The sequence below is a fragment of the Amblyomma americanum genome, chromosome 11 (assembly GCF_052857255.1).
Source record: "Amblyomma americanum isolate KBUSLIRL-KWMA chromosome 11, ASM5285725v1, whole genome shotgun sequence".
NCBI classification, from domain to species: Eukaryota; Metazoa; Arthropoda; class Arachnida; order Ixodida; family Ixodidae; genus Amblyomma; species Amblyomma americanum.
The window spans coordinates 49,896,568-49,920,206 of NC_135507.1; the positions used below are offsets into that span (position 1 = coordinate 49,896,568).

Here is a 23,639-nt window from a genome sequence, read left to right on the forward strand (position 1 = left end):
GTAGGTGGGAGAGGCCTTTGTGCCGGCTGCGGACGCAGCTATGTCGCTGGCCGATGATGACGGCGAAATCGCATATATTGTAGTGAGAGCATAGCTCTCTCGACAATTTCCGGAAAGCGCCAAACGCCTGTCAAAGACAATTCTGACAACAGTGAGCGTGGCGCCATCACATGCCGACCTTTTAACGCGATAGCCTTAAAAGGCCCCGTTACGCAGAAAATTCCGGCGCCGGCGTTGTGAGCGAGAAATAGGGTGGCCCGGGTGACCACCCGTCGGAGAGGCAACCTAGGCGGGCCACCAAAGTCATGTGACCACGTGGCGTCATCGAGTAACCTGCTCACCGGATTGTGAGCAAGCTGACCAGCGTGGCAGCTTGCTGTTTAATTAATGACTGCTCGCGAGAGGTTGCTCGGAAAGAGCAACCTGTGTCGTACAAGGACGGACGGACGGACGGACGGACGGACGGACGGACGGACGGACGGACGGACGGACGGAAGGACGGACGGACGGACGGAGGGACGGACGGAGGGATGGATGGATGGATGGATGGATGGATGGATGGATGGATGGATGGATGGATGGATGGATGGATGGATGGATGGATGGATGGATGGATGGATGGATGGATGGATGGATGGATGGATGGATGGATGGATGGATGGATGGATGGATGGATGGATGGATGGATGGATGGATGGATGGATGGATGGATGGATGGATGGATGGATGGATGGATGGATGGATGGATGGATGGATGGATGGATGGATGGATGGATGGATGGATGGATGGATGGATGGATGGATGGATGGATGGATGGATGGATGGATGGATGGATGGATGGATGGATGGATGGATGGATGGATGGATGGATGGATGGATGGATGGATGGATGGATGGATGGATGGATGGATGGATGGATGGATGGATGGATGGATGGATGGATGGATGGATGGATGGATGGATGGATGGATGGATGGATGGATGGATGGATGGATGGATGGATGGATGGATGGATGGATGGATGGATGGATGGATGGATGGATGGATGGATGGATGGATGGATGGATGGATGGATGGATGGATGGATGGATGGATGGATGGATGGATGGATGGATGGATGGATGGATGGATGGATGGATGGATGGATGGATGGATGGATGGATGGATGGATGGATGGATGGATGGATGGATGGATGGATGGATGGATGGATGGATGGATGGATGGATGGATGGATGGATGGATGGATGGATGGATGGATGGATGGATGGATGGATGGATGGATGGATGGATGGATGGATGGATGGATGGATGGATGGATGGATGGATGGATGGATGGATGGATGGATGGATGGATGGATGGATGGATGGATGGATGGATGGATGGATGGATGGATGGATGGATGGATGGATGGATGGATGGATGGATGGATGGATGGATGGATGGATGGATGGATGGATGGATGGATGGATGGATGGATGGATGGATGGATGGATGGATGGATGGATGGATGGATGGATGGATGGATGGATGGATGGATGGATGGGTGGATGGATGGATGGATGGATGGATGGATGGATGGATGGATGGATGGATGGATGGATGGATGGATGGATGGATGGATGGATGGATGGATGGATGGATGGATGGATGGATGGATGGATGGATACGGCTGAACCCTTTAAAGCCACCTAGCCATGACTTATGAAATATTACTCTTCTCTTGATCTTAGCCACCAATCAGATAACCTTCGCTTGGTTACTACTACCCGCTTCGGTTACTTCTACAAGCCACATAGCGGTCGCAGCGCCATCTATCGCAGGGCAGTGCATGGCGCCTCCCTTAACCGCTGCACCACTGCGCCAGGAGTGGCGTCCTGTGTTCCTGTTCTGTGTCTCCGTCCTTTGCGCTGGTTTTCTTTCTGCAATCAAGTACCGACTCGCCCAGCTCTCCACTCTACTGAGTGGTGTGGGGGCTCCCGGGGACATACGAATGTAAAGCTGCCAATGACCAATTCCGCAGATAAGAGCATCAACTCACTGACGCTATCCCGTCACGTCATTAAGGCGGAGCTTAAGTGTCCTCTCCAATTTTTCCACGGTCTATAGCGAGACATCCGCGAAGGCGCCGAGGAGGAGCGGTTGACGTGTCCAGCGCTCTAGGCAGGGGGGGCAGAATTTATGAAAGCTGTCGTAGCTAATGGCGTCGTCGACCGTATACTTACCGTGAGGGGAGAACAGCCAATTGAAATTCAGCCTCGTCGGCTGGCCGGCCTATCGCACGCTCGCGCCGACTGCACACGCTACTCCTGCATGCCCGGCACGCGATGCACGCGTTTCCATTAAATGGCCATCCCAACGCCAGCTATAGGCTTCGAACAGCCCGTGCACCAGCGACCCAGCTTGGAATCTCGCTTCGCCGACTGGGTCATTACTTCCGCCACATAAGACGAGAACGGATCATCACACGATGAAACAGCCATGCTACGAACAGGTCGCGAGCTGCTCAGATGACCCTTGTAAAAGTATTCGGCAGCAATAAATGCTGGCCGAGACGAATAAGTCGAGACAGTTACGGGGTGGGAAAAAGCCATCAAGCTACGAGTATACGATCAATACTCCGACGTCAAGGGCGTTAAGGTAGCAGTGCAACTCCTGGCGCCGTATTCCGAGTTTGCGTCAGAATAAGAGGCGTCATAATCTGCCACAGCGGCCGCACCTGATTGATAAAAAGAAAACCGGAAGCGGATGTCGGTCCGGTTGCGAATGTGAGCGCGGCAGGATGTGACTGCGTTGCGGCTGCCGCAGCGAAACGTCCAGCGTCGCTTTTGCTCTTTGCCGAGAAAAAGAACGCGACCAATGCGACAGAAGAAACTTTCAGCCACAAGTTTGGTTGTGCATCGGGTTCCACTGTAAAGGAGTAACATCAAAGCTGCTTTATTTACCCCACTGACATCAGCAAATACAAACAATATAGTTCAGGCACTCTTTTCTGCGCCGTAAAGGCCGGAGGCGTAGTTAAAGAAGAAAATATTGTACGCAACCACGCACGGCTTTTCAGTGACAGAAGGCGGCCCTTACAGCCGTCGATCGCCGATGGTAAATAAAAGGCAGCTAGCTTGTTCGCACAACAGCGTGTTTTATATTTATCTTGAGGAAAAGGGAACGGAGAGGAAAATTTGCAGCAGGCACTCACTCGCTGCACCATGCGCCCTCCGTGCCGGGCTGAACCAAGACGCCGTGACGACTTTCCGTCTGCAACATCGCTTAATGTAAATTGGTGCTGTGATGGGAATGTTGTGGAGACGGTAATTTAGATTTTTCATTCATTTTATGCAGGCACTGCAAATAAATAAAAGGGATGAGCTATAAAAATCTTCTTACTGTGTTTCTCTTGATATATGCGTTGGGAGACTTCGCAGACGAAGTTTCCATAGGTTCGCCATGGTACGAAGCGTACGCATGCCCATTAATGTCTTAAAACTAACTTGCAAGCCAACTAGCGAGCTCAATGATGCAGAGCCACACCACTGCAGCTATCGAGAACAGTAAGGGACGCCAAAAAACCACCTCTGCCATGTCAAGCGCCTCGGTGTAACAGCGCGTCGCTGGCGACTGACCATCCGTGCACGTGAGTCCATGGTTTCACGCTGGCAGACATTACACACAATCGATCATGATGCAGGACGCTTCAACAGCTAATAGAGATCTCTAGAATAGGAAATTCACGTTTGCGCGCAGTAAACCCGAGTATTTTGTGGGTCATTCTGCTTTATGTTACATTATTCAACATACGGAGACGAGATAGATCGCTAATAGTGGCGCCGTCCAGTTTGAATGAAGAGAACAATTTCTGCAACAAACCGGTGCTCGTTAGGCCTAGGAGCTACCGATTCGTCCAACGAAATAAAAAACAGGACGAATTTATCGTCCACCCAATTTGTAGTAGGCAACACAAGACGAAGCGAAAGTCCCGTGCCCAGTTTGTAGCCATTTCAGGGGCCGAAAAACGCAGTAACATCGACGAGCTCACTTCGAAGCGAGAGGCTGCACTTCCGAGCGCGCCGCCATGTTGGCTGTCGAGCATCTGCTGCTTACGCTCTGTGCTTGACGTCACCGTCCGGTTTCTTCGACCCTTTTCCCCGCATCCGAACCACCGCATACGCTTCCGGCGTTTCGACCAGTCTGGTGTGCCCGCTGTGGCAGATTATGCCGCTTTTTATTATGACACAAACTCGGAATACGGACCCTGGAAGCATCACGGTCCTTTGCGAAGATGCGAAATAAATTTGGAGTTCATTTGTTCCAAGTCCGCCGTGCGGTGTTGGGCCTGCGTGTCCGCGTCTGGAAGAAAGATGTATACCTTTCCCATCGCGACAGATATGTTCGGGTCTCGTGATTGGCCGGTACTTGAAGACAACGCCTCGCTGACGTCACGAGTGGGAGCTTTCCGAGAATGCTGCCGCCTATCCCCCTTTGCCGGTTCACGACACGCCTTTCCTTTAGGCAGCACACGTTATGAATGGTTGGTTGGTTTGTCTTGTGTTTTTTTTTTGGCGGGGGGAAAGGAAACGGCGCAGTATCTGCCTCACATATCGGCGGACACCTGAACAGCGCCCTAAGGGAAGGGATAAGGGAGGGAGTGAAAGAAAAAAGGAAGAAGGAGGTGCCGTAGTGGAGGGCTCCGGAATAATTTCGACCACCTGGGGATCTTTAACGTGCACTGACATCGCACAGCACACAGGCGCCTTAGCGTTATGAATGGAACAAGGCTTAGAAGGAAGCGAGTTTTTTTTCTCTATAAAACTTTATATTTATTGCACTTCATATCATGGATATTTTGTCATGCGAATTTCAAAACACTGTAATGAGAGCTGTATACTAAACTGCAAAACATCCGCGTATTTTGTCATCCTTAGAAGTGTAATAATGGCTTCTTCTTCTACCTGTCTGCCCTTTTTACACCTTCGTAACGCATTCAGCGTACTGTATTAGAAGCATCTGACTTTATTGCCGCAAGGACATCTTGGAATACGAGTGTCGTGACAAACGTGCTTGGTCTACAGGAAGTACGGTCAAAGACGCATTTTTCTAAGCATCGTAATGCAAGCCTCGTATTTTTTGAACTTATTTTTCTGCGCACTGTTACCACCGCATCATTACTATACTGAAATTTCCTGCCGCCTGCTTTTTGTATTTTGTTTCTATACCTAATCCATAAAAGGGCACACTGCGCTTCGAACCTTCGGGAGCCATCTTTAATTTACATGTGTGAACTCATTGTCTTCGCATTCAAGAAAACCCTCTTTAATTAATTTGATTCCATCGATTTCACGAACGTCGAAGAAGCTCCCGCAGCACGCCCCTAAGTGCTCGTGGTACAAAACTAAAAAAAAAAAGCTGAGTTCACCTTTTCCAAACCAGCCGGAACGGGCCCACCAGGAAGACGGGAAATTTGAAGCTGAACCGAGTAATTTAGTCAGGGAATTCGTAATGGAGAAAGGGCGGGAAATAAAAGAGAGGCAACATACAGCTAAACTCACGCCAGAAAAGATGGCCGGGTAAATGTTGGTTTCTCAGCGAAAATGAAAGAATCGAGGCTGAAAGACTCGAAAACCACAGCAGGAGAAAATTCGTTCCCGAAACTCCATGACCTTCGCGTCAGACCGCGGTTAGAAGTTCGCCACGTTTCTATATTTTTTTTTTCTTTTACAGGGAAACGGCAAAATGGCTTCGCTCAAGCGTGTCGTCTCAACAGCTTGGCGGATTGAACGAGCCTCCAGCAACGCGCCCGCGGGGGACGCCTTATTTGAAGAAGGCAGTTTTGCACGAACGCAAGATGGAGCTGGTTATAAGCCCCTACAAAGAGAAATAAAAACAGCGACAGTGGCTGTTCTCACCGAAAAAAAAAAAACCCCACCAAGCTTGAACACAGACACATCACCGTATTCCTTCAGGGATCGATGCATCGATGCTAATGCAAGGTCGATTTCATGCCAGTCGGAGGCGTTGCTGTTGAATCGTCGTATATAGCAGTGATAGTTTAGCATTAGCTTAAGTTTTTGTTTGTTTTTTGGCGAGGACGTGAAATGAGCGACGACCGCACACAAATGGAATAGCCCAATCGATCGTGGCGCCGCGCATCGTCTGCAGACGGAAGGAATCCGACCACTCTTCTGCGCCATCGATTCTGGTTCATCATTTGAGTTAGTACAGACCTCTGCGATAAGCGATCCCAGGGCGTCGCCATATTGCTCGCTGGACTGTTGCGCGCACCAGGCGCTATAGAACGTTGGACCGCAGAGAAACTGGTCTTCACTCTTTCTTTAAACTGACTGTCTCCTGCATTCCATTCCCCCTTTCACAACTTAAGCATCATGGCACACTTCTCGAATAAAAAAAAAGCGCGGCGCGAGCTTAAACCGGTTTGCAACAGTCCAAATACCGTTTGTGTCGAGATCTGCGTGCAAGCTACGGAACGCTAAGCGTTAACAGCGAAAGCAGCGACCACACTCGCACGCATGCCCTCTCGCCATTCTTGCGACGGCGGCTAATCATTAAGGTTACGTCTCTCGATAGCAAGCCGTGAATCATTGCGTACCCGCCGCGGTGGCTCAGTGGTTAGGGCGCTCGACTACTGATCCGGAGTTCCCGGGTTCGAACCCGACCGCGGCGGCCGCGTTTTTATGGAGGAAAAACGCTAAGGCGCCCGCGTGCTGTGCGATGTCAGTGCACGTTAAAGATCCCCAGGTGGTCGAAATTATTCCGGAGCCCTCCACCACGGTACCTCTTTCTTCCTTTCTTCTTTCACAGCATCCTTTATCCCTTTTCCTTACGGCGCGGTTCAGGTGTCCGCCGATATATGAGACAGATACTGCGCCATTTCCTTTCCCCAAAAACCAATTAGTATATAATCACTGCAAAACACAACGCTAACTAAACTGGTAACAACGACCTTTACAGATGCAGTGATATCCTCGCCATGTACAACGAGGACCGCTATACAGGCATCATTTCTGCAACATATCCAAGATCAGGGAGCTCAGAAATGCGAAAACAAAATTCTCAAAAATGGGTTTCAACGCTTGTTGAAGAAGTGAGTCTCTAATGCCATGCCTGTTTCTGTGTAGGCCTTCTTGGCAGAACCCAGCTGACGTCGCCGCATGAGCTGTACGCGGAGTCGGATGCGTGGCCAAGCCTCCCGCCATCAGGGATATTACAACCAACGTACTGTGCAATTCACGGCCTCAGCATGCCGTAATGTTTGTTGTGATCACGATGACATCAAGAGAGACAGTGCCAAGTGTCACCTTGTGCTGCATGCCGCAGATGAAGTGATGATAACGAGATACAGTTGAACCTCGTTATAACGGATTTGAAGGGGTCCGACGATTACTTCGTAATAACCGTAGTTTCGTTATATCCCGTGTTGACCGGGCTTTCAAGGGGAATTGTCATTCCTTCGTTACGTCCATTATTTAGTTATAACCCGTTTCGTTACAACGAAGTTCGACTGTACAACTTTAATTGACTCATAATTACACGCCTTGCGATTATATGATCACCCCGCGAGTTTTGATGGCACTAACTGGTAAATAACAAAAAATTGAAGCACTGGGAATCTAAAAGCGGATGCATGGAAGGCAGTTGGTGCGAAATTATAAGTTTACGCGCTTCAGAGTTCGTGCTTTCCTGCGTCCTGATGTATGTCCATGCAAGGCACGCGTTCTCAAGGTATACGCAAGGCTTCCAGCAGCGGCTCAAACTACACTTACTTCCACCCTTCACTAATTCCGAAGTTTCCAGCGTAGAAGAAAACGGCCACCCATTAAACTTGCGTTATTACGGCACGTGTCGCAGGGCACCTGTAACTCACCACGTGTGCTGATTCCGCGCGCAACGAGGCAGTGCTGCCTAATAAATTTACTGGAAGTACTAATTCCCCCCCCCCCCCTATTATAAAGAGTTCAGCATACAGAGATAACGTTCGCAGCGCGCATACGGTGCCTTTTTTTAATATATAACGACCAGCGGCAGCCCCGCTTCCGGACGCAAACTGTTTCCGCCCACTGCGTCCTTCCCAGAGCGGTTCGTCGGCGTGAGGACGCGTTTCGCGACAGTTTAATTTCTTTGCGCCTTCTAACGCGGGTTTTGCAGCCCCAGAAAAAGCAAACTTGAACGCGGAAAAGTGCGCGCCGACGCACCACGGAAATTTATGCCTAAAACTTCCGGCAGCGAGGAATAAAATGGCGGACCGTGCGCACGCTGTCGACACACACACACACACACACACACACACACACACACACACACACACACACACACACACACACACACACACACACACATATATATATATATATATATATATATATATATATATATATATATATATATATATATATATATATATATATATATATATATATATATATATATATATATATATATATATATATATATAGAGAGAGAGAGAGAGAGAGAGAGAGAGAGAGAGAGGTGACCATCGTTTCCCAAAATAGCCTAGTGGGAAAAAGAGGTGAAATCGCCTATGGCAGTTTCTTAGCGAGCGCTTTAGTATCCCCGCTAGGGAACGCCGGGAAGCGTGAACTTCGTGTTAGGCTTGGCGTGGCTATAGTTTGACCAAGAACGTGGATGTTATTTTTAAAACTTGGCTGCGCCGCGATGCTCCCAATGTACGCAAAGAAAATTATTTTAACAATGCGTATTTCATTCATTTAATAACTTGCAAGTAAATGCTGTACGGAAATTATGGAAGCATTTCAACGAGCAGTGTTGTATTCTCGGAACTCAGTTCCCGTTTTTGGCCGATTATACTATTCAAGAGAAATGTACCCGGTTCATATTTCCGGGCCCTACTGCGGTATAGATCGTCACAAGTAAAGCATGCCGAGTTCTAGGTTTCCTGCGCATAAATGCAAGGAAGTTATCACTTCAGACCAATTAAGATATCATTGCACAAATCAAATGTGCGATCTATTCTTGATTACGCCTGCGCTGTGTGAGGTCCATGGGTGGCATGCGATGTAAACCGATTAGAAAGAATCCAAAACATAGCGATTCGCTTACTTTTTTTCAAATTATACTAGGAATTTTAGTGTTTCAACCGGGAAAAAAAGCCTTGGCTGGACATCACTACAGAAACGTAGGGAATATCTTAGACTGAAACTTTTTCACAACATATTTTACTCTTGCACATGTGTAGGCCCAGATAGGTATTTACCCAAGCCTGATTACGTGTCATCGAGGCTAGACCATGTAAATAAGATTAAATAAATGCACTGTAAAACTGAAGCTTTCAAAATTTCATTTTTTCCCAAAACTATAGGTGAATGGAACAAGCTTCCATTTCATATCGTGTCAATACACTCAAACGAAATATTTTCAAGGCTCCGTGTCCCTTTTGAAGTAGAATACTCATATCTGTGCGTGTTATGTTTGCGCGTGTGCGTCTGTTTTAAAGCGTTCCCGTGAAATATATTCACGATGTATTGATGGTGTTGATGTTTTGGTTTTGGTTTATGGGGGTTTAACGTCCCAAATCGACTCACGCTATGAGGGACACCGTAGTGAAGGGCTCCGGGAATTTCGACCACCTGGGGTTCTTTAACGTACACTGACATCGCACAGTACACAGGCGCCTAGAATTTCGCCTCCATCGAATTTCGACCGCCGCGGCCGGGATCGAACCCGCGTCTTTCGGGCCAGCAGCCGAGCGCCGTAACCACTCAGCCACCGCGGCGGCTATTGATGGTGTTGACGATGTGCACGAGATGTTGCGTTACCTGTATTATTCTTGCCTCTTTACCCCCCCCCCCTCCCCCGCTGTAATGCCTAAGGGCGCTGCGGGTACTGTGATAAATAAATAAATAAATAAATAAAAAGAAATAAGTAAATAGATGGCCCAAATTTTTCCCCCACGAAGAGACTGGAGGTCCGAACCAGAGTCATTTATTCTTTCCGGTTACAGAACTCAAAATCGGAAAGTCCAAATACGGGAACGTCCCGCAGCCATGCGTACTGAAGACAGCGCACTATACTGTGCGGCGTCCTTGCACCACCGATCATCTGTCAGTGTCTTCGGGTTTATCGAGTAGCCCTAAGTACAGCTACTCCGAATTCCGCCAGTGGCGAGTGACAGATCAGCTTACCTCAGATCTGTTAACAAATCAGAGGAGCTCATTACTGCGATGTGGATCCTGTAAAACAGTGCAGCTATCCCACTGGGATCAAGAATAGCTCTGCGCCCAGCTACAGTGGACGGACGGGCTGGTCGCCTGTCTAGGAACTTAAATCCCAACTTAGGGTGCCTCGACGTTCTGCCGGTGATAGAAACTACGCCGATTCGAGCCAGTTTGGGCCACGAGATCGCTCACTGCAGTTGCCAGGCGTAAAAATCTTAATTTATGTACACGTTGTGAACCGTCACGCGTGTACACCACAGACATCTTGGCGATCCTTGCGAAACAAAGTGGTCCCTGTTGATTCAGCAATGGCCGTCACGGCACCGAACGAATGCGCTGGCATGAAGACATCTTACAGTGATGATGACATCGCGGTCATACCTATCGCAACGGTGTGGCGGTCCTTTGGAGCGGGTGGGTACTCAGCAATTAATGCCCAAACCGGATAAGATAGAAGCGATAAATGCTGAGGGTCAAAGAGTACAATCTGGAACGATGCACATACTATGGGCACTTGAATGTGCGCCCCCTGCCGCGGTTTTCCGCGGAGTGATGCGACTGACGCTGCGACGTCAGAGACACGAACTGTCACGCTTAAAAGACAAGCTGTCGCACTTTTTTAAGCGAAATTTATTGCCCCAGGGCATCAATAATGGGTGAAGGTGTGATGAATGATGTATCAGTGATTAAATGAATGGAAAAAGGCTAGCTGATTTGATGAAGTCCAGAAGAGAACGATGGTGCGGTCTCTGCATCCAGGCAATGTATGAAGTAGGGTTTCTTGGTGAAAGACCTGCTACCATCAGGTGCCGGATCCTAGTAGGCTTGAGAGCTGGGCAGTCCCACAGTAAGTGATGAATGTCGGCCTCAATCTCCTCGTGTGTACACATCGGACACCCTGGCCGAGGAAACAAATCTCGGTACTGAGGCCACTTCCGAGTGACGGCTGGTGTGAGGGCAACCCCGACCCGGATCCTCCTAAGCGCAACCTCCACTGCACAGGTAAGACCGCGGGGGAGTGTTACCGCACACGGAGGGATGAGAGCACGTGTGCGGCGCCGGAGGAGTTCCTTTCTTAATGAAAGGAGGGTAAAATTGTCCAAATGAAGGAGCCGAGGCGGTGATGAGTTTGTATTCGCAAGGCGGGTCGCTAAATCTGCCTGGCTTTGATAAATCAGCAGATCCTGAGGGACCCAGTCACTTAAAAGACGAACTGTCACGCTTATCAGGAAATAAAGACAGATGCCTCGCCGCCGTTCACTCACCATGAAGTCGGCGGCGCGGCAGCCGCTGGCCCTCCGCGGTCGTGTGACGTACTGGTCCGAGCTGACTGGCACGTCGATGCTGGCGCGGCGCCTCTGATGCTGCTGCTGCTGAAGTTGCTGAGGCGGCACCGGCAATTGCTGCGCAGGTTGCAGTGCAGGTTGCTTGGCAGGCTGCTGTGCAAGTTGCTGTTGCTCGAGTTGTCGAGGCTGCAGTTGTGCATGCGGAGGTTGTTGCGGTTGCTGTTGGTCGTGTGGCGGGTCCAGGCCTCCGGAGCCAACTTGGCCGGCGGCCGTGTCCATCTTACCGACACTACCGCGCTCTCCGCTCCTGAGTGAGCGCGTCCCCGGCTGGGGCGCGGGTGACAAGAGACCTGAGGCGGCTGAACCTCAGAGGCTCGCGGGCAGGCTCAGGAGGCGCCCGGTCTTAGCGTGCCCTCGGAGTGCATCGTGCCTCGGTTGCCGCGCTGAGCACTGGACACGTCGCGGCCGCCTGCGAACGGGGAAGGGGAGAACAGGGAGAAAGAGGGAAGGTTATCAGTAAAACGCGAACTGTGTCACACAGTGCGTATGCATAGCACTTGTATGGGAACAGCCAACACTCGCTCCACTTGTCACGCATAACGTGTCACGCTTAGCCAAATTCCGCACATAACCTGGCACACGTGGCATGTCACTCATACCCTGTTCCGCATACTTGCCACGCATACCTTGTAACACTGAAATTGCTCGCGACATCACTTTCCACTGCATTTGATCATTAGGATATCTTTATGACGGAAGGGCAACATTAGCCGAAGAGCGGGGTCAACGACCGATTTCATAACCATTTCAACTAAGACAAGCCGAGTCACAGGTCAAGGTTTATTTGTTTATGTGTTTGCTTGTTTGTTTATTCTTATCGGGGCTTAACGTCCCAAAGCGACTCAGGCTATGAGGGACGCCGTAGTGGAGGGCTCCGGAAATTTCGACCCCCTGGGGTTCTTTAACGTGCACTGACATCGCACAGTACACGGGCCTCAAGAATTTCGCCTCCACCGAAATTCGACCGCCGCGGCCGGGATCGAACCCACGTGTTTCGGATCAGCAGCCCAGCGCTATAACCACTGGGCCACCGCAGCAAACCAAGTCAAGGGAAAACTTGGTTGCACCCACTGCATCATCGGTGAGTACTCGGTGGCACTGAAGATGGAAGCCCGCACGGATGCTCAAACCACTACAGGCAGTTATCTGGATTTCACACGCGGTGGCACTGCTTGTCCCTGAGGATATCACGTCTGCAGGACACAGCGCAAGAATGAACGGAACGCAAGAACAAGGAGGACGACAGGAGGGAGCGCTGAACTAACAAGTTTTATTTCGAAAAGAGGGCGAAGCCGTATTTAAGAGGGGAATATCAGGGCACGTGACCAAGGCAAATGGACTGCAGGGAACAAACAACAACAAAAGCCAAACAACCCCGCACTGTAACAAAACAAAACCGTGGCTGAATCCACGGTTTTTTCGACAGCACTTTTCTTTCACTCACCAGTCTATTACAATGGTGATTCTATTCTTATTGCATTTCCATTCGTTAATCGCTTCTTTTATTAATTTCAGCTGATTAATGCCGAGTGCGCGGTATTCCCTCCTCTTCCCAACAAGTGGAGAGGGTGACAGTTGGCAGGTGGAGAGGTGGAAAAAACCACCCTACACATCACCTGCCAGAATTGGCAGGCGGAGGCATCGCACAGACCGCGGACAGTTTTCGCCTTCACGCCACTCTTAACGCTATCGGATTAAAAGGATTGTGGGAAGATAAAAGCACGGCTGTAACCTAAAGACAGAAGTTATTATTTAGAGTCAGTATATGCTCAGCCTATAAGTGAGTGGAATCGGAATCCCGAAAACGGCACCAATGAAGAAAATACTTTTAAAGGGTGAGATAAAAGGTTAGAAAAATCGCTTCAAATTCGCTCACTGCATATCCGCCCGTCCAACCATTCCCCTGCTCAGGGAGCGTTCTTAGCATCCATGCGTCCGTCTGTCGAGCAACTGTGGAAGCGTGTGCGTGTTTTAATTTTAATAAAGTCACAGGATTCCTGCACCACCAAACGTATTCACCACATTCAAGTAGCCCAGTAAGTGAAGATACAGTCGCTTCACAAGGGTCCCCAACGCTGGCAAGTTCCCCAAGTGCGAGCGAGGTGGCGGAGCAACCGTAGGAGATACCAGTAGCAACCTTCGCGTCACCGTATCGAATCCGCCCTAACAAAAATTTCTTTATACAGTCTACAGACTGTCCATAGACTTCTGTCTGTAAAGTCTACAGACTCTCTATAGACGTAACGCGGTGGATTGGGCTAGTTGGTTGCTGTTCATAACGGAGACAAGTTTCGCAGCATGAATAAAACGCACACAGAAGACAAGGAACAAACAAGACAGGACTATAGACAAACTCTAGAGAACAGTCTACACGCAATACAAACTCTATAGACAGTCTATAGACAATCTATAGATTTATAGCCATAGACTTTTAGTAGACTTTTGTCTATAGATAGTTTATAGACTATGAATAGACAAAGAAATATCTACAGGAAAGCAATAGACTCTATAAGAAGTCTCTAGACAGTCTATAGACCATTTTTGTAAGGGCGAACTGGTCGCTGTACTTCGCGCTGCGCCTCAAGGCGACTGCTTAGTAGACGTCTCTCTTTTTTGCTTGTTTTGTTGCTCCACCCGTACTGCAGAAACGTGCCAAATGGCGCCAACAATGCGCATTGTTTCGGTTCGCACTTCCTGCGCCGCCCCGGGGCGTCCCCGCCACCTGTTTTCCTCGTCCCGCGGTGCAACATGTCAGAGTGTCGCATAGCGTGAAACTGCGAGGCAAGGGAACGACTGCGACCAAAAACAAAGCGAAGTGTCGTCGACGGTACCCGAGGCACTCACGTGACGTCACGGGCGCCATTTTTGCACTGCAGCACGGAGCTGGCGGAGGTAAGCCGGTTCAAGTCCACCAATTTCGGACAAAAATTTTGAACACTGCAAACACTTTTACGGTAATACTGAAGGTAATGGTCAATTATTCTCATATGTTGCAAAATCTTTCTTTCACAGTGTTTCCAACGATCGCATCGGGCAGTTAAGACTCCCATAGAAAGCCAAGAACAGGAAATCGACCCAACATTGTAAACGCATTGGCAAAGGCCGGTCCAGCAGATTGGATTGGAAAACATTTAATTCGTCAGAAAAGGCAGAATGCCGACGATCCGTGCTAGGTGGCTATCAGTCCACGGCTGACAGCGACCAGGGTAGCCCATTCAATGACCCGGGTTTGAACTTCCAAGTCTGAGCTGACCAACACGGCCTCCCACTGCTCGAGAGTAGGAACCTGTATTCGAGATTTCGGGGGCGGCTCCTCTTTACAATTCAACAATAGGTGATCATAAGTGGCTAAATCACCACATAATGTACATGCAGGGTTTGACAACAGGTAAGGCGTCATGAAGGATCGCGTCTGGAGTCGCCTCCAAGTGGTCTCCTGCTCCTTATTAAAGGCTTTGTCTGGAGGAGGGAATATCCTCCTTTCAAGTTTAAAATGATTAGTAATATCGTGAAAAGATGATAGGCCGTCCTTCGAAAAACTCTCAGCAACGACAGCGTCCCCTGCTCGGCTGACGAATCGTCGAGCTGTTATGTGTGCCGCTTCGTTACCAGGGTTCCCCGAGTGAGCCGGGACCCATATCAATTCAATAATTCAGCAGAAGACTAGAGTAAAACCATCCACCCGCCGCAATATTGGGCCGATTCGTTGTGCCGCTTAGCGTCCGTACACCTGTCTAAAACGCCTGCGCCATTTATTCGTGGCCCAGAGCTCAAACCTGACCTTATCGCGCATGCGCACTTCGATGGATAGCGTTTAACTCCTCATGTCTTTTGACAGCTCTATCGGACCCGGCGTGCAACGGCGCTAGTCGTAAACGCACTACACAGCGCACAGTTTGAGCCTTCTAGACGGGTACTTGGACGACTGCACAAGCAGTTATTTGGGCCCCTCGACACAGTAAAAACGTGAAACGAAACAAAACGAAAAACCTGTTGAAGGCAACAAAATGCGACTATACACGGCATGTGATTTCAACGTCGCAAAGCTTTGGGAACCAGGGCGAGTAGACCTTCGTTTTCACTCTCTCTCTCTCCCTCCACACACACACGCGCGCGCGCGAGAGAGAGAGAGAGAGAGAGAGAGAGAGAGAGAGAGACCATCTCAATTTCAATCACAGTGCCTACACCCTGTCCAATCTGTCAGGCTTTCGCAAAGTTGCTCCCAAATAAGCCACAGACTTAAACGCCAGTGGCTTCGGTTCAATCCCGGGTTCTTCGACCGCATCTCGCGACCGGCTCTGTTCGCAATGTCTCTTTTCTTTTCTTTTTTTTTTTGCCTTCGCTGCCCCAGGAACGAACGACAAGGGGGAAAAAGAGAAAGCTGAAAGAAAGAGAACTCACGAACCCGAGGCACGAAACAAAGCCCACGAACGAGTCAGAGAAAAGCGTGAGTAGAAAAAAATAAACAGAGGAAGAAAATAAAGAGAACAAAGCCACGAGACCGTGTCGGTGGATCTCCCATAAATCCGCAACGAGCGCGCTCAATCCGAGGCCGGAACGGGCGCCTTTCCTGGGATGTATGCGAACCACGGAAGGGGATTTTCGAAAGGCAATGTGTAGACACAGTGACTGAAACAAGGAGCGCCGTTCATTTTTTTTCTTTTACCTAAACCGGCCGTCAAGAGTAAAAGGAAGGCGATTATGTCGATTAAAATTTAATTTCTCTGAATCCAAAGCATAGCGGTCGAGGATTTATTGGTGCACTGTGCAATACGGACAATCACAAATTGGCTGAATTATATTTATTCATTACATGCCGCGGTGGGTCAGTGGTTAGGGCGCTCGACTACTGATCCGGAGTTCCCGGGTTCGATCCAGACCGCGGCGGCTGCGTTTTTATGGAGGAAAACCGCTAAGGCGCCAGTGTGCTGTGCGATGTCAGCGCACGTTAAAGATAACCAGGTGGTCGAAATTATACCGGAGCCCTCCACTACGGCACGTCTTTCTTCCTTTCTTCATTCACTCCCTCCTCTATCCCTTCCCCTACGGCGTGGTTCTGGTGTCCAACGATATATGAGACAGATACTGCGCCATTTCCTTTCCCCAAAAAAACCAATTATTATTATTATTATTATTATTATTATTATTATTATTATTATTCATGCGTAAAATCAGGGCGATGAAATTAAATTTGTTTGCTAAGAATGCCTTCCATTTACTTTTGACGGCATCTAGCTGTACTGCCGGGGACAAAAGGACATGGACAGCGTGCTCCGTGCATGAAGTGGACATAGTTCTGTTGTATTAGCCGCCGGCTGGAAACCGAACTTGCGGAGGTGAAAGCAAAAATTCTGTTCTTTTATTACCTCCACAAGTGTGGCCGCCATCCGGATGCTAATAATGGAACTTTCGGCTACGAGCACGTAGTACCCGGTCCAAATACTTTTGTCTCCGACTGTAGTTATTTTACTCAGTGATACAAGCACTAAAATAAAAGCGCAAGGGGCATACACAACACGAATGGTGTCCACATCGTCCTGCCACCTGGGTCGCAGAAATTTCTTTAAGGCGAAAGCCTTTAATGGCTCATCCTGTAAGCCGTTAGCAGAGGGTGTCACACGTTTAACTCGTAAAAAGATAGCAGAAAAAGAATGGTTGCTTCAGATAGAGGAGGGAAAAAATGAACCTAGAAGCCAAGTTTGGTGACTGTAAAGCAATTAGTTAATTAATTATAGGCAAAAATGTCGAAATTGCGTCGAAATAGCACGGACGTCGATATAGCCACGGAAACGGTGTGACGTCACATTCACCGGAAGTCGTCACGGCATAGTGAAAATTGTCACAGAATGGTCGGAAAAACGTCGGATTTGCGTCAAATTAGATTTAAAATGTGTAATTAAGCGTAATTAATACTTAAGATCCTCGAAATATGTATAATTTGGGTATCTATATAGCCACAGGAACGGTGTGACGTCACACCCACCGGAAGTCGTCATGGCGTTGTACAAATTGTCACAGAATGGTCGGACAAACGTCGGATTTGTGTCAAATTAGATGGAAAAAATGTGTAAATAAGTGTAATTAACTCCTAAGACCCCCTAAAGATGTATAATTTGTGCATCGATACCGCCACGGGAACGGTGTGACGTGTGAGAAGCAGTGGAACTTTCTGGAAATCTGGCATTGATTGACAGGTGCTGCGGTGTGTGTGACACTCAATCAACAGCCAGACACATCTGAACGGGTTCCCCAAAGCCCTTCTACGCCACGTGCGAAGGCGCGTGAACGCATGCGTCTCAGAAGACGACATCGAAGCAATGGACACCACAAAGAGTATGGTGGAGCTGCCATAAAAAAAACGTAAACCAATGAGCTCCTGCCTGTACCACTAAAGTATCACAGGCTTAACCCAATCGTAATATAAATGAAAAGGCCCGAAGGCAATGTTGTGCTTTTGCCACCCGAAGGTGGGAAAATAAAAAAATGGGGTAATGCTACTAAGCGACCCACAGCCGGGGGAGCGGGCCCGGGGAGACTCCCCTGATCTCCCCTGGGACGTAGCGGAGGGGGTGGGACATAGGTTGTGGTAATGGGACTGAGGGAAGGGTTATGGGTAATGTGATGGAAATGGGGACAGCGAGATATTGACCCTCATTTTATCATCGGTCGACTCCTGTCTGGCCAGGACAGGGAGGGCGTCGATGTTGTCCAATGGTGCGGCTCCACTCACGGGATGCCCGACCACCCAACGACGCAATAGCTCCGACTCGGAGACAGGGAATCTTAACCCCGGGCAGCTGCCTCGGGCTCCTCCACGACTTTCAGGGGTCCGGTTCGGACTGGCGTCACGCTGCCCAGCTACTAACCGTCAAGTGTTTTTCGCGGCTTTTCAGACTCCGGAAGTATGTGTGGTGGATCCAGCCAATGGAATTATACTCCCGGGGACCCACCTGTGCTTCCAACCAACCAACCTTGCACTTATTTCCTCCCCTGGCTTGCTCCACAATGGACACCACAGCTAGAAGTCCCCAAAGAGTAGGCGCCTCCAGCGCCTCACCAACACATGCATTTCAATAAAACATTAGCACGCTCAGAAACAGTTGCCGCGTACTTTAATCGCAATCCAGCACTCGCAAACAGTAAGCAATGACTCGAAATCATTCGCAATAGCAGCATGACAAGCAAAGGCTTTCGCCTCTGGACACTTTAGTCGCCAAAGTGTCTCGTAATTTTTCTTGACGCGAGTCAACTGAAATGGTGTCACGTTTTGAATCCAAGTCTGGAACGGCTCCACTTATCGATGCAGTTCCCGCTAGCATCGGTTCACTACCGTCTCGCCGGTGCATCGGTGCCTGCCTTCATCCCGTCTACGCGAATGGAGCCGGCCGCCAAAGGTCACCCGCACCTTGCGACGTTGGACACTGACGACAATTTTATCTGTCATGTATTCGTATAGCAAAATCCTCCAGCTGGGTCTTTCGCGGGTCACCTGACGTTCGTTAAGCAAAAAAAAATAGATTTCTCATGACTGGTTTATGGGGTTTTTACGTCCCAAAGCAACTCACGCTATGAGGAACGCCGTAGTGGAGGGCTCCGGAAATTTCGACCACCTGGGGTTCTTTAACGTGCACTGACATCGCACAGTACACGGACCTCTAGAATTTCGCCTCCATCGAAATTCGACCGCCGCGGCCGGGATTGAAACCGCGTCTTTCGAGTCAGCAGCCGAGCGCCGTAACCACTCAGCCACTGCGCCTGGTAGATTTCTCATGAATGAAATTAGAAATAATTTTTCCCGCCACCTCGATTCAAAATCGCGACGTTGACGACGACGTCCAGTGTCCTGGACCTGCTTCGTCTGATTTTTCGCTCTTAGTTTTTGTATATATTTTTGTATAGTTTCTGTATAGTTTTTGTATATATTGTCTTCCTTCCGCAACAGACGTGGGTTGAATGCAACAACTTTCGATCGCGCCTCTGTAAAAGAAATTGCTGCCCAGGAAACGAACTTACTGAACCCCACCCTCGTACATTCCAAAAAGGAAACACACGTTATGGCGAAAAACGTATACAGTTAACAAAAGATACAAAATATGCAGCAGTCCACAAAAACAACCAATAGAGTCCCCAAGTCGAAGCTGCATAGTGAAGGCAAATGCAAAACTGCTCCAGTCGACTTCAGTTCTCGGATGGAACTAAAGCAGGTCATCAGCCCAGGGAAAAACAATAATAACAAAGATTAAACGGTGTGAAAAGAGAAAGACAATGACGGGCTTGACGAGTTGATAACTGCGTGAGCGGCATGACACATACACTATAGGACCCCGACAGCAGGCTTCCGATGCACGGACAAATCGATAAGGGATCAGCCCTGACACATAGCTCGGCCCAAGAAGGGTGGTGGAGATGAAACGCAGTCCCGAACGAGATAAAAGGAACCCTGACAGCAGAACACCCATCGCTCCTGTGCGAAGCGCCTCTCTCGACGTCGGGCGCAAGTCACGCCAAACTTTGGGGCTGATGTTCGTGAACAGGAGCGAAGGATAGCCTCTTCCGACAGCTTGCAGGGTTTACAGTAATAGACCAGCTGGCGACATGGCTCGCAGGTCCATTCGTTTCATATCTGCTTCGCGCTGGCGTGCAGTTGCCTGGGGATTACATGGAAACCGTGCGCAGCCACTCGGGCCGGCAACAATCATTTATTTATCTATTTATTATTTTATCCATTTATTGGCTGAAATCTCGGGGCATTAGCATTTCAGAGGAGGGACACTGGTAAATGCATTGCAAAGCAGAAACAATGCCTTTTGCAAGGAAACGCTTCCTCGACAGGCATTCGTCAAATGGAACAGAACAAAATGCACAACTAATGGCTGTTGCAATTAATATGCAATCAATTTATTATCACTTTTTCATACACACGAGTCAGCCTGCTAGACCAAGCGTGTACGGCCGCGGTCAAAAGTTTGTGGGAGGCAATATTAGTTAAAAAAAAAAAAGAAACCCCTAATTTTGTAGCCGACACTGCGCGCGGCCCGGGAGATATAGGTGCAGCCTGATTCCAAGCGCCATTGAAGCTCAAAAGTGGGCGGCCCGGAACCCTAGAAAATTTGCCAATGTCACGTTTCACAAAATTTTCGGGACGGGTGTAAGCCATTCTGATGGCAGGATCCGATCCTGCACGACTGAAAAAAATAATAAATAAAACGAAACTGGAAATGAGCAAGCGATACAATAGAGCAGCCCAAGTGAACTACAAAAGTGCGGTTACATATATGTGAGGTTGAGAAACGCTGCATTCACATAGACATTTATTTTAAGTATGAGAAAGGACAGGCTCTATCCGAAACGTCGACTCAAAATAAATGTGTATGTACATGAAGCATTTCTCAACTTCGCATTTTACCTGAAGCAACCAAGTATATATATATATATATATATATATATATATATATATATATATATATATATATATATATATATGTGTGTGTGTGTGTGTGTGTGTGTGTGTGTGTGTGTGTGAGTGAGTGAGTGTGCGTGCGTGCGTGCGTGCGTGCGTGCGTGCGTGCGTGCGTGCGTGCGTGCGTGCGTGCGTGCGTGCGTGCGTGCGTGTGTGTGTGTGTGTGTGTGTGTGTGTGTGTGTGTGTGTGTGTGTGTGTGTGTGTGTGTGTGTGTGTGTGTGTGTGTGTGTGTGTGTGTGTGTGTGTGTGTGTGTGTGTGTGTGTGTGTGTGTGTGTGTGTGTGTGTGTGTGTGTGTGTGTGTGTGTGTGTGTGTGTGTGTGTGTGTGTGTGTGTGTGTGTGTGTGTGTGTGTGTGTGTGTGTGTGTGTGTGTGTGTGTGTGTGTGTGTGTGTGTGTGTGTGTGTGTGTGTGTGTGTGTGTGTGTGTGTGTGTGTGTGTGTGTGTGTGTGTGTGTGTGTGTGTGTGTGTGTGTGTGTGTGTGTGTGTGTGTGTGTGTGTGTGTGTGTGTGTGTGTGTGTGTGTGTGTGTGTGTGTGTGTGTGTGTGTGTGTGTGTGTGTGTGTGTGTGTGTGTGTGTGTGTGTGCGCGCGTTATATTCAAAACGCCTCCTTCTTGGCACTATTTTTCGATCGACCAAACTATAACTGAATCGGATAGAATTTATGTGCAACTGCAAAGGTTCGGCAACAGCCTTTCTCCGTCTCCGTACGGCTAGCTGCTCTCTCTCTCTGGTTGGAGGTTAACTGCAACGGTTTCTCTCGTTAGATAACGGTCCGTGGCACGAGGACCGCAGTCAGACGTCCAACGACTTACGGCGACCTCGAGAAGGTCGAAATCGTTTCCTTCACGTTACGAAAGGATCACAACACTGGCCGCGAGCTCGCCAGCAAGCACAGGTCACAAAAACTGGCGAAGCTCGATAACTATAAGCCCCTGGCAGACTAAACCCAGACGACCTTTCCGCTGTAGCGCAGGAACGAATCACTGAATCGCAGTATGCTACATTCGAAGCTATACCTTAGCAAAGACTTGCAAAATATCGGCGAAGGAAGAAATATTTAAAAAAATAGAGCAAAATCCGAAGTATGCTGCGAAGAAGAAGGCACAGATACGAAGCTGCGGTCGGAGGGCGACGCAATCGGATGGGCACCGTATACGCTTCACTGAGAGCCAGTCAAGGCCAGACGAGTCACGACCGAAAGAACACAAATGCAAGAACAGATAAGTCGCACGGAATACAAAGCGGTGCGCTCAGCTGCATACCTATACGGACGGGGGGACTAAATAACATAAAGAATACAACACGTGGGTGAAAAGTGGGGGGGGGGGCAGAGTTCCATGAAGACAGAAAAGAAACAGCACACACACAATCAGAACGGACGCAGACAGCCGCTCGGGAATAGCAGACGACAGAGAATTGCAGGCGAAAGCGATAGGGAGGGGAGACGATCGAACGACAAGATCGCATGCACGCGCGCACAGTCAGAGGCTGTGACTTTCGCAACAATTCTTTTCGGGGGTCTTTTTTTTTTCTGCCCGTCTACGATTGGTAGTTACAGCCCGTGACACCAGGGGCTGATAGCTTTTAGGTAATGTCATTCGCCGGCTCCGGTTTCAAATGCGTCAGGCTGCACCAATAGCAAATAGGCAAAAGAAATCGAATAATCGCATATGTAATACTGCTTCAGATGCCCCTCTGCCATTGGTGGTTACTGCCTGTTACACCTGGGGCTGATAGCTATCAGTAAAGTAATTGGCCGGCTGCGGTTTCAAATAAGCGGGACTGCACCAATAGCAAACAGGCAAAAGAAATCGAATTATCCCAGAACAAGGCTTCAGTTGCCCCTCTGTCATTGGTTTGGTTTATGGCGGTTTAACGTCCCAAAGCGACTCATGCTATGAGGGACGCCGTAGTGGAGGGCTCCGGAAATTTCGACCACCCGGGGTTCTTTCACGTGCACTGACGTCGCGCAGTACACGGGCCTCTGCAATTTCACCTCCATCGAAATTCGACCGCCGCGGCCGGGATCGAACCCGCGTCTTTTGGGGCCAGCAGCCGAGCGCCATAACCACTCAGACACCGCGGCGGCTCCTCTGTCATTGGTATAGTTACAGCCTGTAATGTCAGAGGCTGACAGCTTGCTGATATCTTACGGTTACACCTTTTTTTCACCTGTTTTCTTTTGTCTCGGCCGTTTACACAGCCCGCTTTTATTGCGTTTAGTTTTTTCGCGCCACCTTTTCTTTAATTAATTTTTTTACCATTGTAACTGCTTTCCGGGTGATAGCGCGGCATCAATCACACCGGCTCCACCCCTTCACGCTAAGGCTATATCGCCTTGCTCAGAAATAACAATTCAGTTGTTAGTCAGCGCCAGTGTCTGTGCTTGCCTTCATCCTTCGTCTAGTTTCTATACATGGCGCTGTTCCTTTAGGTAGCGTGATTCGCAGCAATAGCAAACAGGCATACGAAAACGAATCGCCACAGAACACGGCTTCATCGTGGGGGAAATTAAACAAACAAAACAACAAGTAAAGACAATAGAGAGGTCTGGGTGCAGCGACACGACACAACGGTTTCTTTTCCCCGGGTTCGGGCGAGGCAAGCGAGCAGACAAGGAGGCAGAC

At 49.1% G+C, this 23,639-nt stretch overlaps 1 protein-coding gene across 1 annotated transcript in view; it reads right to left on the reverse strand.

The window, feature by feature from the left end:
* Nucleotides 1-8,894: 8,894 nt before the first annotated feature.
* LOC144109595 (uncharacterized) overlaps nt 8,895-23,639 on the reverse strand; it is a 56,270-nt gene continuing 41,525 nt past the window's right edge. The window contains exons 2-3 of the mRNA XM_077642413.1: nt 11,407-11,960; nt 8,895-8,926 (exon numbers count right to left, since the gene is read on the reverse strand). Coding sequence (XP_077498539.1) covers nt 8,895-8,926; nt 11,407-11,770 — 396 coding nt within the window. The 5' untranslated portion in view covers nt 11,771-11,960. The remainder of the gene's footprint in view (nt 8,927-11,406; nt 11,961-23,639) is intronic.